This window comes from Alosa alosa, chromosome 5, assembly GCF_017589495.1.
Source record: "Alosa alosa isolate M-15738 ecotype Scorff River chromosome 5, AALO_Geno_1.1, whole genome shotgun sequence".
In the NCBI taxonomy this organism is placed as follows: Eukaryota; Metazoa; Chordata; class Actinopteri; order Clupeiformes; family Clupeidae; genus Alosa; species Alosa alosa.
Genome location: NC_063193.1, coordinates 10374768 through 10392267, shown reverse-complemented (window position 1 = coordinate 10392267; position 17500 = coordinate 10374768). Strand labels below are relative to the sequence as shown.

Below are 17500 nucleotides of genomic sequence, written 5' to 3'. Positions count from 1 at the left end.
GGGTGTCCTCTCCTCACCCTCTAAAAGCCCTGACTCCACTTATCTTGACACTTGTCCAAATACGATGTTGTTGTTGTTTTTTTGCGGATGTCACTGCCGAGAGTGACGATGCGTGGAGCCTGTGAGGCCAAGTGACAGGTGAGAGGAAGCGGAAGGTGTTAGAGAAGCTGCAAACTTCCAGAGCTCCCACTCCTGTCAAAACCGCTCTTTTTTCATTTTATTTCTGGCGCATAACTGTCCTATGGTGTGACCTATTTTTTCCTTATATTTGCCTTGTTTGTGTCCTTCTCTGTATAATTAACATACATTACCTTATTACCTATAGTAGCATTCAGGTTTGTGCTATACTAAACATACTTAATAAGCATACTGTACATAGAAATACAAAGTGTGTGTGTGTATTTGTGCTTTTCTTAACCAACATCCCACTGTATCTGACCTTGATACAAACTGAAATTCATCCAATTTTTTTGGGGGGAAACAGGATGTAAAAATAGCAAGAGTGCCAGCAAAGTTATATAAAAAAAAACAACATCCACACGACTAAGTCCAATCTTCATGCATAACTAATAATGCTCAATTCTCCCAAACAGATTTATCATGTGCAGTTGATTAATGCTGGTGCAGTGCTGGAGCATCTGCTTTTATCCCTCCTGGCCAGCAAAGTCTGCCAGGACGGCACCGGCTCCCCTACCTCCGTGGCGGGCACACTTGGGGCAGCACTCCCCGGTCGGCACGAAGGGGCTCTGGTCGGGGCCGCAGCTCAGGGCAGGGCAGGGCGGCGGGCCACAGGACACTTTCCCTTGAGAACAGACGCAGACGGAGCACTTGGAGCCATTCCACTGGCTGTCGTGCTGTGGGAAAGGAGAGGAGGGAGAGAGAGAGAGAGAGAGAGAGAGAGAGAGAGAGAGAGAGAGAGAGTGAGAGAGCAGAGAGAGCAGAGAGAGGGAGAAAGATAAGAGAGAAAAAGAGAGCGAAAAAGAGCAGAGAGAGAGAGAGGGAGAGAGAGAGAGGACAGGATTATGGGAAAAAAGTGATGTTTACTCTAAGATCAGCACCCCCCCCCCACCCCCTCCCCATGGCCTGTATTTCCCAAAGCCCTCAGCTCTTCTTCAGTCCTCCAATGCCAGATAGATGAGGTGGTCCTCCACTGCCCTAACTGCTCCATCAGTCAGGCCCTCTGCTTAACTATGTGAGGCTCATTTCAGCGGGGCCCTGGCCCCTCAAGACCCCGGGGCTCCACGACTGAAAAGCGTCCTGATTCAAGCACGCAAAAAGCCACTTGAGCCGACAGCTACACCGGCCGAATCTTAAACAGCGGTGGCAGCGGTGACAGCCCCCCCCTCCTCAGCACAGCACGGCTCAGCGGGCGAAAAGTGGAAGTTAACAAGACAACAATTGTGTGTCGGGCTGGAGAGAAGGAGAAAGAGAGGAGAGAGGAGAGGAGAGAGAGACAGCAGGCCTACTACTAGCCAATGCAACAGCCAGGCCTGCCAGACAGAGATGGGGGAGGTGGAAGTGGGGTCTGTGTGTGTGTGTGTGTGTGTGTGTGTGTGTGTGTGTGTGTGTGTGTGTGTGTGAGAGTGTGTGTGTGTGTGTGTGTGTGTGTGTGTGTGTGTGTGTGTGTGTGTGTGTGTCATCTGCCTTTCAGGCGAGCCTTGTTGGAGGGAGAGTCTCTTACCCCGTAGATGGCTCCTTCATGCTGACAAGAGGCGGCGGACTGTGGGAAACACTCAGGGCAACACTGGCTGGGTGGTATTCTCAAGCGCTCTCCCTGGAAACACATTCACAAGCACAGGCCACTCATTCTCACGGGGAGGAAGGGACATTCAGACCAAGAGCTTCCTGGGCAGACAGGGTCAGACTCGTCTCACAGTGCCAGAGGTATATAAAAAAAAGAACGTCCTATTGCGTTTAACAATATGGGGACAATCATGGGGAATAATGTGCTTTTTCAGCACACTCAATGCAAAAAAGTTAGATGAGTCGACTTCAGACGTACTTGAAGTGCTGAAGTCGCGTCTAGCCCCCGTAAAACTGGGGTCAGGTAAACAGCAGGTAGACAGAAAGCATTCATTTTACACCAGCCTCGTAAACATGACGGCGACGAATAAAACTTTAAGCGCCGCAGGATGATTATATGAGCGGTCGACGAGTGAGAGCTAATGAACATTTCATCAGCGGTTTGATTGTGGTCCAATTACAGCGCAGAGAAGCAGATGCAACGGGGCACTGATTGTTGTCTTTGCTCAGCAATGCCTTACTGATTAAAAACGCCAAATGAAAGTAACACAGTGGAAAGCTGTCAAACTGCAAAGAACAGAAGGAAAGACAGAGACAGTCTGTCCACCACACTGTCATATACTGTACTCATCAGTCTTTCATCCTATTCTTTAATGTTTCAGTCAATAAGAATGTCCGACACTTCCTCCGGTTCTAATGGTTCTAATAAAAGGCTCTTACCCTCTGGAAGTCACACTTTGGGTTCCGGCAGCGCAGCGGCTTGCATATAACGATGTCACTGTAGCAGGTGCAGTCCTGGCAACTGTCAGGCCTCCATGATGTGTTGTTCTGTAGAGAGAGAGAAAATAAGAAACTGTTCAGTGGAGAGGGAAGGGAGGAGGGGGAGGAGGAGGAGGAGGGGGAGGAGGGGGGAGGAGGAGGAGGAGGAGGAGGAGGAGGAGGGGTAGATTTACTGCCGGCGTTTTCAGCAGGTGGTTTTTGTTCAACGTTCACATCAGTCTTAATCTCCGCTGGAGATGAGGAGCTGAGATGGCCAGAGGCTTTCCGTCATGCCTCTGCCCGGGGAGACAGGGCCTGCCCGGATGGACGAGTGAATCTGATAAAAACGCAGGAGTTAAAGAGGTAAGGGGAGAGAGGAGAGGAAGAAAGGGAGGCGAGCGGAGGAGAAGAGAAGAGCTGAGCTGCCCTCTGGGTGTGTGTGGCCTCTTCACCTCATCATGCGTGGTCTGAGTCAGGCACCAGTCAAGCACAATCACAAGGCACTCAGGCCAGAGATGATCTGATCTGCCAGATATGACATTATCTCCTCCCACACACACACACACACACACACACACACACACACTGTATATGCGCACACACACATATGCGCACCCACACTCACAAACGCACACACATGCACACAAAAATAAGTCGCTCAACCACCTTGTCTCACTCAGGTCAGAGCCCCCGACAGCCTCACAAAGCCTGCCATTATCAATGCATTACCAACACTGTCTACTGAAAATGCCAGAGGCAAGGAGAGACTCAAATGTCTGATCTTCCTTTATTCTTTTTTAAAAAAAAGAAAATGGATTAAAAAGTATTAAGCTGCTTTGAAGGGGTCTTTGATCCACTGGGGGGAGTAGAATCCATAGCCTCAACAAACATACCTGTGCTATTCGTGTTGATTCATTGACCACACAGATAACCATCAGAAGAACATGTTTCAGCTACCGTATGTGCTTGTCTTGGTCTGTACGTCTGAGGAGACTTATAAGGGGTGAAGCAGGGCCCAATACCCAATAAATCCTATAGCCATGTCCAGCACAGAGGTGTGTGTGTGTGGGGGGGGGGGCTGACCGTGTAAATGATCACTGGGTGCCAGAGTAAGGGTCTATGAGCTTTGACAGAGAGTGGTGACAGTTGCACATAGCAGAGATCTGCAGATGGGACAGGTGTCTTCATGGTGGGGGGGGGCTAAGATGAAGATGAGACGAAATGGGCTCTTTGACTGGCTAGCTCTCTGATGAATCAGCGGCCTGTTCAATAACACCGCAGGCCACATCCAGCTGTGCCTATGTGGTGTGGTCTGAGATTTTGGAATTTGTTGCCTCCGAGAAGATGAAACAAGATGTGACACATTATAAGAGTGGGTAATATTAGAGGAGAGGAAGTTTGCATGTCATAGGAGAGAATCAGTTCAAACTCACTGGGAGAAATATTGTAGTAGTTTTTTATTTTTGCCATTTTTTGGCAGTGCTTTTCAGCAAAGCTCAGGAAAACAAGTAATTACCCTGGCGATACTTGCTGACAGATGCAAAGTTTGTTTTCAGCACCAATTCACAGCCGAACAGCTGCCGCTTTTTTTTTTATATGCTCTGGAAATGAACTCATGTTTTCTACTACCTCTGTTACAGTACTCCGTCACGAGCACTGTAAAAAAAAACTGTGTCATATTCGACACTCAATGGAAGTGAAAAACTGTCATATTCAATGTTCAATGCAAGAATAGAATCTAATAAATGAAACATTTGAAGAGCTTATAGAAGGAACTGTGATTGGGTTATTGCTATTTTATTTATATTTTCTGAATCAAAACAACACAACTGTACTTTTATTGATATTACCTGAAATACCGTAATTTCCCAACTTTTACCCGTGGTTTATACATACAAAATTTCTTCAGCTATGAGGTTAATACATAGCTGTATACATAGTATACAGGGACAGTTAATATGGTATTAATATGCTTTTTGTTTTTTTTAACTTGCATAAAACACTGTCCTGCGGTTTATACACAATGTGGCTAATGCATAGGAAATTACTGCACACAATTAAATTATTGACCTATTAATGACTTATTAACGTTTTCAAAAATGGATTTATAGAATTTTGAAAAAGAGTTCTTCATTTGGGGTGGCAGGGCTATAAAGGTTCAAGGTGAATTCTAACTTATGACCACTTCTGTCGCAAAAAGACACCATCCCTCCTACACACACCTCCACTCTTTCTCAACTGTGAAAACAGTCCTAAAGGGTCCACTAACTAAGCTGGCTATATGGCCCTTACACATGTTCTGTACTAAATGCATTCATTTGTATCTTTTTGTATAAGTGACTTAGTGAATGCATTACAAAGTTGCACTGTGTACTGCAGATGTGCTGTAGCTGAGCTGCAGGAGCACAGGAGAAAATAGCATACAGTATAGCATAGTGTTGTCCCTGCACCACGTGGTGCAGGGACAACAACCTCCTGCTGAACGTCAGCAAGACCAAAGAGATTGTTGTTGACTTCCGGAGAGGTCACACCCAACACCTGCCACTGACCATCGACGGTGCTGTGGTGGAGAGAGCGAGCAGCACCAAATTCCTGGGGGTGCACATCAGTGAAGACCTCTCCTGGACCACCAACACTGCATCACTGGCGAAGAGCTCAGCGCCGCCTGTACTTCCTGGCGGAAACTCAGGCGAGCAAGTGCTCCACCAGCCATCATGACCACATTCTACCGAGGCACCATTGAGAGCATCCTCTCCAGCTGTATCGCTGTGTGGGGTGGAAGCTGCACTGAATACAACAGGAAAGCCCTGCAGCGCATAGTGAACACAGCTGGAAGGATCATTGGTGCTTCACTCCCCTCCCTGAAGGACATTTACACCACCCACCTCACCCTCGAAGCATGACCAAAATTGTGAGTGATGCAAGTCACCCCGCTCACAATCTGTTTGATCTACTGCCCTCTGGGAAGAGGTACAGAAGCCTGCGCCCCGCACTACCAGACTCACCAACAGCTTCATACACCAAGCTGTAAGGATGCTGAACTCTCTCCCTCCTCTCCCCCTCCACCCTCAGCTACATAACATCCTGGACATTGGACCCACAATGGCCTGCACTACTCCACTTGCACACTTGAACACTTGCACACTTGTACACTTTATTAACTTGGTGTTGTTGTCCTGAAAACACAACACTTCTACTGCTCTTACATAACTTGCACCACTATGCCACTTTCTTTATTACTTAGGTCAAACAGAACTACCCAAGCCTTTTATTGGCCTGACTTTGCACTAGTATTTTATTGACTGTCTATGCACAAAAATTTCAACCAAATTTTGCTGCTCTTATTTTTTCATTATTATATGTGCCCTCTTATTTACTTATTTACTTACTTTTTTGTTTACTTGAATGTTATGTTTGTCTGTGGACTTAAATTGGTAAAATATGTCTTGTCTTCACCGTGGGATAGTGAGAAACGTAATTTCGATCTCTTTGTATGTCTGGAACATGTGAAGAAATTGACAATAAAGCTGACTTTGACTTTGACATAGCTTACCGTGAGACAGAAATACATCACTTATTTATAAAGTCATTATTTCCACAATACTGGGCAAACACCCTAATCATACCCTAATTATAGCCTATCCTGCATGTATCATCCTGGTTTTGAGTTTATTTTGCCAGAAAGGAGATGTGGACTGCTTCACCAAATAAAACACAATTGAGTGACGACAAACGGACAAGAGGTGATGAATCTGGTGTCTTCTGTGGGGCCCATGAGCAATCGGAATTCCGCTTAAGTGAGCATTTGAAACTTTTGCATTTTCAGCTTTTGACTGCGAGGCTGCTATTCCTGCTCAGCCACATTAAAACGCTGAACTGAACATGAACCTACGGCTAGACAACTTATGCTAGGGAGTGCATATAAGGGGGTGGGGAGGAGGGAAGGAGAAGGAGGGAGAGAGGGAGAAAGAGAAGGAAAAGAAGGAAGAAGGAGGGAGAGAGGGAAGAAGAGAAGGAAGAGGGAGGAAGAGAGGAAGGGAGGGAGGGAGAGCAAGAGAGAGGAGAAATATGGCTTGGACACTGGATACTGAAAGATGACACAACCGATGTCAGCAGTCATCACACATTTCAGGACATGAAAGTATCTCACACTGCGAGAGGATTTAGAAGCTTGCGGGCTTTCCAGCGTGACACACAAACAGCAAAGACGGCTTTTGTAGAAGTTTGCTGCCTTATTTTGTACTAAAGTTACAGTCATGATGAGTCCCCATGTACAGTACAAGTCACCACAAACCCGCACTACAAAGCATCTAGCATAAACAGCTGTGAGAGAGCTGCTTCACATTGTTGATGTCAAAGAGTCAATACTGCATTGATGTCTGAGAAACCGTGAGCGCATTTTCCCCCCAAGCTTTTTCATCCCCCAAAAACAACAAACTCACTACCATAATACCTCCAGAGTAAACATTTCCTCTTGATCTAGTGATTATGAGAGATGCCTTTTTAAGAGCGTATCTATCATGTTGTGACTCTAACAAGCAACAACCTTTGTGCTTTTGAATACCTCCGCAGCAACCTAGTTTTGTGTTTTTTGAAGAAAACTCGCTTCTGAGAGAGTGTACAATGCTCCAACTGTATTCAGGTATGCGGGAGATGCATGTGTGTATGTGACTGTGTGTGTGTGTGTGTGTGTATTTGTGTGCTATGTGGAGCTGTCACTCGGAGGGTGGAATGTCCCACATGCCTCACGGTGCTTCCTAAAAGAGGAAGAGGATCTAAACATAAAGCCCACTGGTGGCAGCAGGGCCTCTTTTAGCATCTGCGCGCCCAGCCGGCCTTTCTAACCTTACCTTTCTAACCGCGGGGTGACGCAGAGCCGGGCCAAGCTGAACTGACCACAACACTTTTAGCCCCTCCAGGGAATGTCTCATTATAGCATGACCCATGGCTGCCTTTCAGGTATTTTACCGACACCCGCACCTCCCCACAACCCAAATCAACCACCCATGCAGGCTTTTGTTGGACACAACAAGCAGAGGGCAGATAAGGGCTTGTGATTGAGGAGTAAAACACATTGAGGGGGGAGGGGGGGTCGAGAGAAAGAGACGGATGGATGCCCTGAAGGAGGTGGAGAAGCTAAAGGCCGGAGCAGGGGGAGAGGTGAGTGGTCAGTGTAGCGTGGATGGGGCTAGTCTGCCTGAGCTTTTAATTGATTCTCTAGGCTACACACGGTGAAGCAGCAGCAACACACAGCAGTCTTTGCCCCCCTCAGGGCCGGGGAACTCGCCACCCCCAACATTCTATAGCTGATTAAAGACGACGAGCCCAGAGGTTACGTGTGAAGTGTCATCACCACTGAGTCGCGGCTTCACTTGACATCTCTCCCATCAGACCGTCTCTCACTTCCTGTGTGAAACATCACTAAACGCGTGTAAAGTCAGATAATAATTCTTGACTGGAATCTTCAGAGTGGACCAGGGGGAATATTTTCTCCCTCAACACCTCTAACAAAGAGGAAGATTTAAGTTACACTAATGTATTTAGAGAACGCTTTTGTTCGAAGGAATTTACAAACCAGCGAGGCCAATTCATCCACAATTACTCTCAGCAGGGATTCACCCTGCGATCCCCAGTGCTATAAAAGCCATCCACTACCGACTGAGTTAGCCCACTGCAATCCAGGGCCCAGGGTTCATTGCTTACATCAATCCAATTCAACGTTAATTAAAGGGGCAGACATACATTTGGAGAGCCCCCACTGCGGCATTGCAAAGAGGCCAGGCTCCTCATTTTCCTCTTAACTTCCAAAAATGTCTTACGAGGTAAAAAAGCAGTAGTTGGCCAATTTCCCAAAAGCTCAGGGTCTGGTGAACGGAGCTAAAATGGACCTGGCCTATAAGCCAAGGTGTCAGTGGCACAGGACAGGGACACGAAAAAAGCTAAAGCTAAAGCTTTTTGACCAGGAGAGGAGGGAGGGAAATCATATTTCTGGTTGCTGCATTCCTGTGGAATATAATCTGAGGGCACTGGTCGTGAACGGTGGACGGTGTCTATACAGAACATTTCTCCACAGGGGGCCTGTCGCAGCTACCAAAATAAGCAGCTTTGCAAAACGGGGCATGCAGTAAGCTCTGTCACTAACAGAATATCGGCACCCCTGCCTCACCTGGAAATGATAACTGGACTACATAAAGATAGTAATAAGGGTAGTGTGTTTGGTAGCGTGCTAGCGTTACTAAACGAGTGCTATATATCGACTATATCCTCTAGCCAAGCACCTATGAGCCAGTGTCCATTCACACGCTTTGCAAACGATTCAAAATTCATGAGTCAGAGTGGCTCCGTATCCCTGGGAGTTGGGCACCACTCGGAGTACCAGGGACAACAGCGGAATATGTGAATAAATCTCCTCTTAAGGACATTCAAATGTATTCAGTCGCTGCGGTTTAATTGCTTTCCCCACAACTTCTCCCCATGCTAGCCAAGTCTGATTATATGCTAATTTCTTGCAAGGCAAGCAGTGCAGTTGAGAGGCTGCACCTAAGTGAAGGACATCTAAATCTCTGTCACTTGTTTGTTTGTAAGATGTTTGCATCTTACTTTGAAAAAGGAGCAAAAGCAACACACGTTGAAAGAACAACTCTCGGTTAATAAACGGTAGGCAATCTAGACTTCAGAGGGGTGTGCTGATTCAAGTATAATCCAGTTGAAAGGAAAGCCTGGCTTCCCCACCCACAAGAAGAAATGACTGGAACAATGTGTTTGTGTATGAAGACAGTGCACACTCTATTATACTCATAATGTGCAGAGAGCTATCTACTTTCAACACAAAGGCAAGAAGAAAAAAAAAAAATAACTGGCATGATATCACCTCATGAATAAACCTCCCTTCAGCCAATCTATCTCTCCACAGAGACTGATAGCATACATTAGAAAGGCACTGTATCAGGGAGGACGCCGCGTGTCTGACAGCGCTCAGCAGATCGGTCTTTTGTGCTAGCATGGGCGTCAGCGTTTAGAGGGTGGCCCATTTTGGATCTGCCCATAAACGCACGAGACACAACGCAGTGTGTGTGTGTGTGTGTGTGTGTGTCTCTGTGTGTGTGTGTGTGCTTGGAGATGTAAATGGATACTTCAGTGGGCGCCGGGAATGTGGGAGCATTATCGGGAGAATTCAGAGGCCCAAGTGAACTTGGAGGAACACCTGTTGGAAAACAGTTTGGCAAACTGGTGTTTAGGATCTGACAACTACTCAAGCCCAGGCATCTACGTGTTCGGAACTTTAAAAGAAAAATGTAGAAACTGTGACATATAATCTCATGCTGACAGGCCATGAAAATGGTAAAGTGTTAACAATTCTGTATGTGACATGTTCTTGCATAATGGGAGAAAAACAGCCATCAGACACAGACCGGACACAACCTTACCTGCAACATGCGTCTTTAACTGCTATGTTCTTTGTGCTCACAAAACAGCTTCAAGAGCAGAGTAGAGAGAGAGAGAGAGAGAGAGAGAGAGAGAGAGAGAGAGAGAAGGAAAGTGGAAGAGGTAGATAGAAAGATAATAGATGTTAGCTGTTTCTGTGTTCACTGGACCAGATGGATCAGCACTGTCCTTCCACAACTCTCTGCCTGTGCTGGAGTCCTCTGCACAGTTTCTATGATGATGTTCTCAATGACCTAGACGGTCAAGCAAAACTTCATGAAGCATTTAATGAGAGTGGCGGCTTTGGTGCTAATAAAATCTGACAGAAACCTCCCTATCCTTGTCAATATGACGAGGTCAGCATGCTTCTAGTAAAGCAATTGAGGATTTAATTACTAATGCCAACTTTATGACTTAAGTAGAGGGGAGATATCCTCCCTAGAAAAAAATGGACAGAAATCCACCCCCCTTGTAAATCAACCATTCCTGAAGTAATGATGATAATGTCATTTTCTACTCACTAAGAAACTATTTGTTTTACATATTGATAACTGGATATTTGTCAAAGTTGAAATACCCAGAATGATGAAGCAGACTACATTCATTTGTTTTATTTCGTATTATTTAACCCAGTGTCTTTCTCACTGGGTATTTTAGCATTCACCAAAAGCACTGCCTCCAGCCTAAAGTGATTCCTCCACTTCACTTCACCAAAGCGCGATTGGTAAATCATTTGCACACATCACAGCCAGGGAATGAAAAGACAACAGCATCAACATTTATGAAGCCTTCTGCCCCCCTCCATCCACCCAGCCTTTGTCTTGAGAACTCACAGCGGTCCACGTGGTCCTGCTTCCGCAACCCAAGAAAAAACGCCTGGACAGAGGCTGTTTTCACAAAGTGATGTTCAATTATTCACCGCAAATTCCCTCTGGCACTGAGAAAGCCACGGGAAGTGTGAGTGCCAAGCAGACGGAAGAGGCTAGTGTTAGTTAGTTGTCACGAGTGGAACACGATGGAGCCAATAAGAAAAAGCCGTAAGCATTTGAACACACAGGAATGCAGAGAATTCATCTGCTCGTTAATGTTTAACGTGGACTGGTCTTGGGTCTCTTCTTCACTGACTCAGAGTTCTTATCTAAGATGGGGGAAAAAAACACAATAATACAGAACTAAACAAAACGAGAAGAGTCAATGTTGAGGAAGCGAAGTGCAAAGTGCAAAATGGCCTCCACTGCTCCACTGGTGGTTACATTACTCTTTTCCATTTTCTAGAATGTTCTATTGAATTCTCATGGGTGGAATAGTCTTTCTGTTTGCCCTAAATGTTTGGACTGTGCAGACTCGGCTAAACAGTGCCCAAGCAAACACTGGCAAATGTAAACCTACAACATTCAGCGGTCGGACTCCACTGTGGTCAGTTAATGAGCCACCGAGATTGTTTTGGCTGGGCTGAAAAGTGGCTGGCTGACATGACAAGTAAACAACTGTGGCTTTAGATCAGTGGTTTTCAAAGTGTGGGCCAGGCACCACTAGTGAGGAATAAAGACATGACAGGTGGGGCGCAACGAACAGGAGAAAATGTGTCTTTTGTGTGCCTATTTTTATTAATGGAAGGAAGATCTTACATTGAAAACAAAACAGCCACACATAAATAGGAGTCATAAACAGGCCTACGTATAAATCAAAGCACCATCAGAACCAGGGGACTGAGACGGGAAATGTAACGTGAAACCAGAATGTGAAAATAATATTTTAACGTGGGGAATGACGGAAAAAGTTTGAGAACCACTGCTTTCTATCAAAGTCTGAGGCCCAGGCACCCCCATGGTCAGGCTTGGTCAGGCATGGTCATGGCTGGAAGTGTGTCCTTCAGCCACCCCCATTCCAAAAATGAGGATGTGTGGATCTCAGTGGCTACAGCCCTACTGACAGCTTTAGAGGATCCGGGGCAGGAAGTGGGGGTGGGTGCAGTGTGTGTGTGCATGTGTGTGTGAGAGGGAGAGTATGTGTGAGTGTGGGGAGGGGATGACGGGTCATTCTTGTGAACCACAGCAGGTGGAAAAGTCAATCCCACACTTGAAGAGTCTGGACAAATGGCAGTCTGCCTGAACAGCAAAGGAGCCAGTCTCATTGCCAGACTGTGGCGGCCGACACCAGACAAAAGGACCTGTCCACTCTCATTCATTTTTTGAACGCCAGTGCCGCATTCACACACCTGCATCATACACACACTCACACACTCATACTCACATACACATAAGCACACACCACCCTGTTTATCTACCCAAAACACAAATTTCACACAAAAGTGCACAAAGGCCCAAATTCTTCATGCCATTCAGGCTAAAAGTGGACAAAAGTGACTAGGAGAACTGAAAGGAGAGAAAGAGAGAGAGTGAGAGACAGTGAGAGAGAGATGGAGAGAGAGAAGGAGAGGGAGAGAGAGAGGGAAGGAGAAAACAGCAACATTTTATAGCAGCGCTAAGAGGATTATACGCATATGTTTGGGATTAGGATGGAGACTCCAGGTCATCTACACAATTCACTTTTCATTCCGTGTAAGAACAGCTCCTCTGAGGACTTCCACTTCCCCCTGTGCAGGCGGCCACTTAGACGTTCATGGGTCAGGTGCCTGTGAAGCTGGCTGATTGACTGGAGGCTGACGGCGACCATAGCTGTTACCCAGGCCTCCACTACCATCCTGACACACAGTCAGCCTTCACACAGCCTGCCCATCACACTGAGCAACCAGTGACACTTTCTTTTGCTTTATTCACAGGACGTCAAACTGAGGAAGTGTGCTTTCTTTCCAGATAAGTCATTGTCACACAAGGGACATACTGTTTAATTGTCCAGTCTCGTGGAGGAACTCTGAATGGCTCCAAAGCCAATTGTCTTACTTTATGTGTTCAAATTCAACCTCTGCCTCTCCAAAATGGCACTGCTAAAAAAAAAAACCACAGCCCTGGATTACATCCTCAATTGCTTCAGAAAACCGAGTATGTGCACATATACCTGATATCACAAGCATCAGTGGTCTGTAATAGCGTTAATATGAGAACATGCTTCCCAGCAGAGGAGGTAAGCTACGCGTTTGCGTCTTTAAGTGTACAGTAGAACAAGGCTGTTTGTGTGTATGTGTGTGTTTGTGTGTGTGTGTGTGTGTATGTGTGTGTGTATGTGTACTGTATGTGTGTGTGTGTGTGTGTGTGTGTGTGTGTGTGTGTCTCTGTGTGTGTGTTTGTGTATGTATGTGTATGTGTATGTGCATGTGTATGTGTGTGTGTGTGTGTGTGTGTGTGTGTGTGTGTGTGTGTGTGTGTGTGCATGCAGTTCCCGTGCCCTTGGGTGCCTGCAAAGCCATGTACGCAATTGCGATTAAACATTTCCCGGCGCGCCTCGCAGGCAGAGCCCCTCGTAAATCTGCCGGTGTAATCGCAGGCCCCTGGCAGCGATGATCTGCGCGCGGATTCCTGCCTGAAATGTTATTTCAGTGAGGGGGTGAGTGAGGAGCCCTGCCACGCAGACCCCCCAATCACATGACACCTCCTGCCGCACGGACTAACAACCAAACATGGAGCCGCAGGGGGGAAAAAAAAGGTTCCTCTAGGTTGAGAGGAAGCCAGTTTATGATGGTGCTGCTAACATTATACTAAACCACAGGGTGGACAGTGAAAAGAAGAATGCACCTATAGAGTCATGTGAGGATGTTCTAGATGTTTCTGTGAGCTTTAGGTAGTAGCCTAGACTGTGCTTTTTGCAAAGGCTGATGCTAGATTACAGGTTGGATATGCCATAAAAGGGAAAGCCTAAAAACATAAGACGTTCCAGTTCCTTCTGAATGCCAGTGAAAGAGTTGCCATCTCCATCATGAGCACATATGGTGATATGATGTTTGTTAACAGCGGCTCTTTGTCTGACTGTCAGGACATGGTAGTAAGTCTAGGCTTCACCTAGACTTCACCTCGGAAAGGGAAAACAATAGACCACAATAGACCAATAGACACGTTGAAGACAGAAAAGAAAAAAGGAAATCTCTAATACGTCAGAGCAGGCGACTATGAAAGAACTGTACACAATACACTCACTCCATACCCTATGCCTCTGCCTTCTTCCAAGTCACACACACACACACACACACACACACACACACACACACACACACACACACACACACACATACACACACACACACAACCAACCAAAACCACATACAATACCTGTGTAATTACGCAGTGACAGACGCAGCGGGGAGCATCTGACAGCTGCAATTACCGCAAGGACAAGACCTAACTGGCATGATGGCACTGCAATTTCCGCCCCAAATGATGGCCCATTATGTGCCCGTCCCTGCACGCTCTCTGGATGTGTAGGCGTGTGCGATTCAATTCAGCGCCAGATTAAGATCCATGAGCTGATAAGGACAAGGCCGTATCGCACTTTTCCCTCAAATTTAGATTTATTTACCATACACTCCGGTGTCCTTAAGAAGCCGTCAGTGACATGTTTGAAATATATCCGTTGTAATAAGTTTGTGTGTGTGTATGTGTGTGTGTGTGTGTGTATGTGTGTGCGCATGTGAGTGTGTGTGTGTGTGTGTGTGTGTGTGCATGTGGTAATAAGGGAGGGTGAGTTAACAAGAGATATCTTGGGAGTGTCCTCATTTTTTCGGGCGCCATCAAACCTCCAGCGCGTTCTCTGATCCTCTTGGCCAAAAGAGCTTTCTCAACCCTGTGTGTATTTCTGCCTGTCAGGAGAAGTCATCCCAAACACTTGCATCATCTATCTCCTTAGTCAGAGTCAGCACCCTGAAATCAATACAGCCTAAATACCTATTTAAAACAGATACTTGGGCTTGACATGCCAATTTACCTGCCACTAGCTGCAGGAACAATCCCAATCTCCATACAGGAACAGAGGACCCCTTGTTTTGCCAAATACAGTATAAGATACAGGTCCCTGGCCAGGGATGGCTCAAATATTTAATTCAGGCCTGTCCATATTTAGTAAGTCCTCACTGACTTGTCCCGCTACAGTGAGGGATGCCAGATTATTTTGTGTTCAGGCGTTCATTGGCACCATAAAAGCAGCTGCTGGCGCCACAAGGAAGATCGTAGTCTATTTTAGCTGGACTGTAATTGAATATATGCCTGGGAAATGCTAGAGCGGAATATACAGTTATGACCACCTGATCAGCCAAGTTCAGCATTCCTGACACAAACAAAACACTGCGGTTGGGATCTGTAGCTGACAGCATGGGGTTGGGTGAATCGGCGCCTATCCTCACTTTCAGTTGCATGCACACACACACACACACACACACACACACACACACACACACACACACACACACACACACACACACACACACACACACACACACACACACACACAACCAACCAAAACCACATACAATACCTGTGTAATTACGAGTGACAGACCTTAGCGGGGAGCATCTGACAGCTGCAATTACCGCAAGGACAAGACCTAACTGGCATGATGGCACTGCAATTTCCGCCCCAAATGATGGCCCATTATGTGCCCGTCCCTGCACGCTCTCTGGATGTGTAGGCGCAGCGATTCAATTCAGCGCCAGATTAAGATCCATGAGCTGATAAGGACAAGGCCGTATCGCACTTTTCCCTCAAATTTAGATTTATTTACCATACACTCCGGTGTCCTTAAGAAGCCGTCAGTGACATGTTTGAAATATATCCGTTGTAATAAGTTTGTGTGTGTGTATGTGTGTGTGTGTGTGTGTATGTGTAAAGCATGTGAGTGTGTGTGTGTGTGTGTGTGTGTGTGTGCATGTGGTAATAAGGGAGGGTGAGTTAACAAGAGATATCTTGGGAGTGTCCTCATTTTTTCGGGCGCCATCAAACCTCCAGCGCGTTCTCTGATCCTCTTGGCCAAAAGAGCTTTCTCAACCCTGTGTGTATTTCTGCCTGTCAGGAGAAGTCATCCCAAACACTTGCATCATCTATCTCCTTAGTCAGAGTCAGCACCCTGAAATCAATACAGCCTAAATACCTATTTAAAACAGATACTTGGGCTTGACATGCCAATTTACCTGCCACTAGCTGCAGGAACAATCCCAATCTCCATACAGGAACAGAGGACCCCTTGTTTTGCCAAATACAGTATAAGATACAGGTCCCTGGCCAGGGATGGCTCAAATATTTAATTCAGGCCTGTCCATATTTAGTAAGTCCTCACTGACTTGTCCCGCTACAGTGAGGGATACCAGATTATTTTTGTGTTCAGGCGTTCGTGGCACCATAAAAACAGCTGCTGGCGCCACAAGGAAGATGCGTAGTCTATTTTAGCTGGACTGTAATTGAATATATACCGGGGGAAATGCTAAGACGGAATATACAGTTATGACCACCTGATCAGCCAAGTTCAGCATTCCTGACACAAACAAAACACTGCGGTTGGGATCTGTAGCTGACAGCATGGGGTTGGGTGAATCGACGCCTATCCTCACTTTCAGTTGCATGCACACACACACACACACACACACACACACACACACACACACACACACACACACACACACTCTCTCACACACACATACACACACACACACACACACACACACACACACACACACACACACACACACACAGACAGACAAAAATCCAATTTTTAGTAACAATAGCAAGTGTTATGCATACCAATCATTGATTAGCGAATGCCAGGACTTGGCTTGCTCGGATTGGAGAGCATGCCAGTATCTTTTCATAGATTGCCCTATATTTGAATGGCAAACATGATACTGCAAGCCAGCTATTTGTGACCTCATAAAGGAAGCAGCCGACACAGTTATCCGCCTCAACTCTTTTTTTCCGCTCCTGCATAAAAGCTGTGTCTGCCACTTTACAGAGCGACACCCAGCTATTAAACCAAGAAAATGAAATAGCTTTCGCACAGGTACTCAGGTGAACTGCCAGATGTAAAGCCACCATAATTTAATTTAAATACATAACATGTAAAAGCAAATGAAATGTATAAAACACAGTGTGTAACCTAACCACAACTAATTTCTCTAATCTCTGTCTAAGAACCTAAGTAGACAATAAGTATATTTGTTCACTAAGTGGATGCGTAAAATAATTGTATAAAAAAGAAAAATTGTGACTAGGTTCTAATGCAAGAAGTAAAATAAACATCTCTTCGCCATTGTTGACTGTCATAACAAGTTTTTCAAGTGTTTGTACACAAGACAGCTTCTGTGTGCAAAATCTAGCACACGCTGTTAATTAGAGTGTTGCAAAACCAGGTAAGAGGCATCAAATTGCTATAAATATATTTATCAAGAGCTTGTCAACAAGAGAAGAGAGACATCACAAAAACGCCTCTCAGAGATGTCACACACACTGGCTCTAGAGGAGGAGCTAATGGCCGCTTTGCCCTTGGGGGAGAGCTTCACCGTGGACTCCTGTGCTGAGACAGCGAGAGAACGGGAGCATTAGTTATTCTAAAAATGTAAACACCGACTGGGGAGCGTGAGCGGAGCCAAGCTCTGACCCGCACGCACATATCCGCCCGCAGCCAAGGAATCGGTCTT

General features: G+C 46.0%; 1 protein-coding gene across 1 annotated transcript in view; it reads right to left on the bottom strand.

Moving 5' to 3' along the window:
• fras1 (Fraser extracellular matrix complex subunit 1) overlaps positions 1 to 17500 on the bottom strand; it is a 120502-nt gene that overhangs the window by 83966 nt on the left and 19036 nt on the right. Inside the window, exons 3-5 of the mRNA XM_048243413.1 lie at positions 2464 to 2571; positions 1682 to 1774; positions 695 to 854 (exon numbers count right to left, since the gene is read on the bottom strand). Of these exons, the coding sequence (XP_048099370.1) occupies positions 695 to 854; positions 1682 to 1774; positions 2464 to 2571 (361 nt within the window). The remainder of the gene's footprint in view (positions 1 to 694; positions 855 to 1681; positions 1775 to 2463; positions 2572 to 17500) is intronic.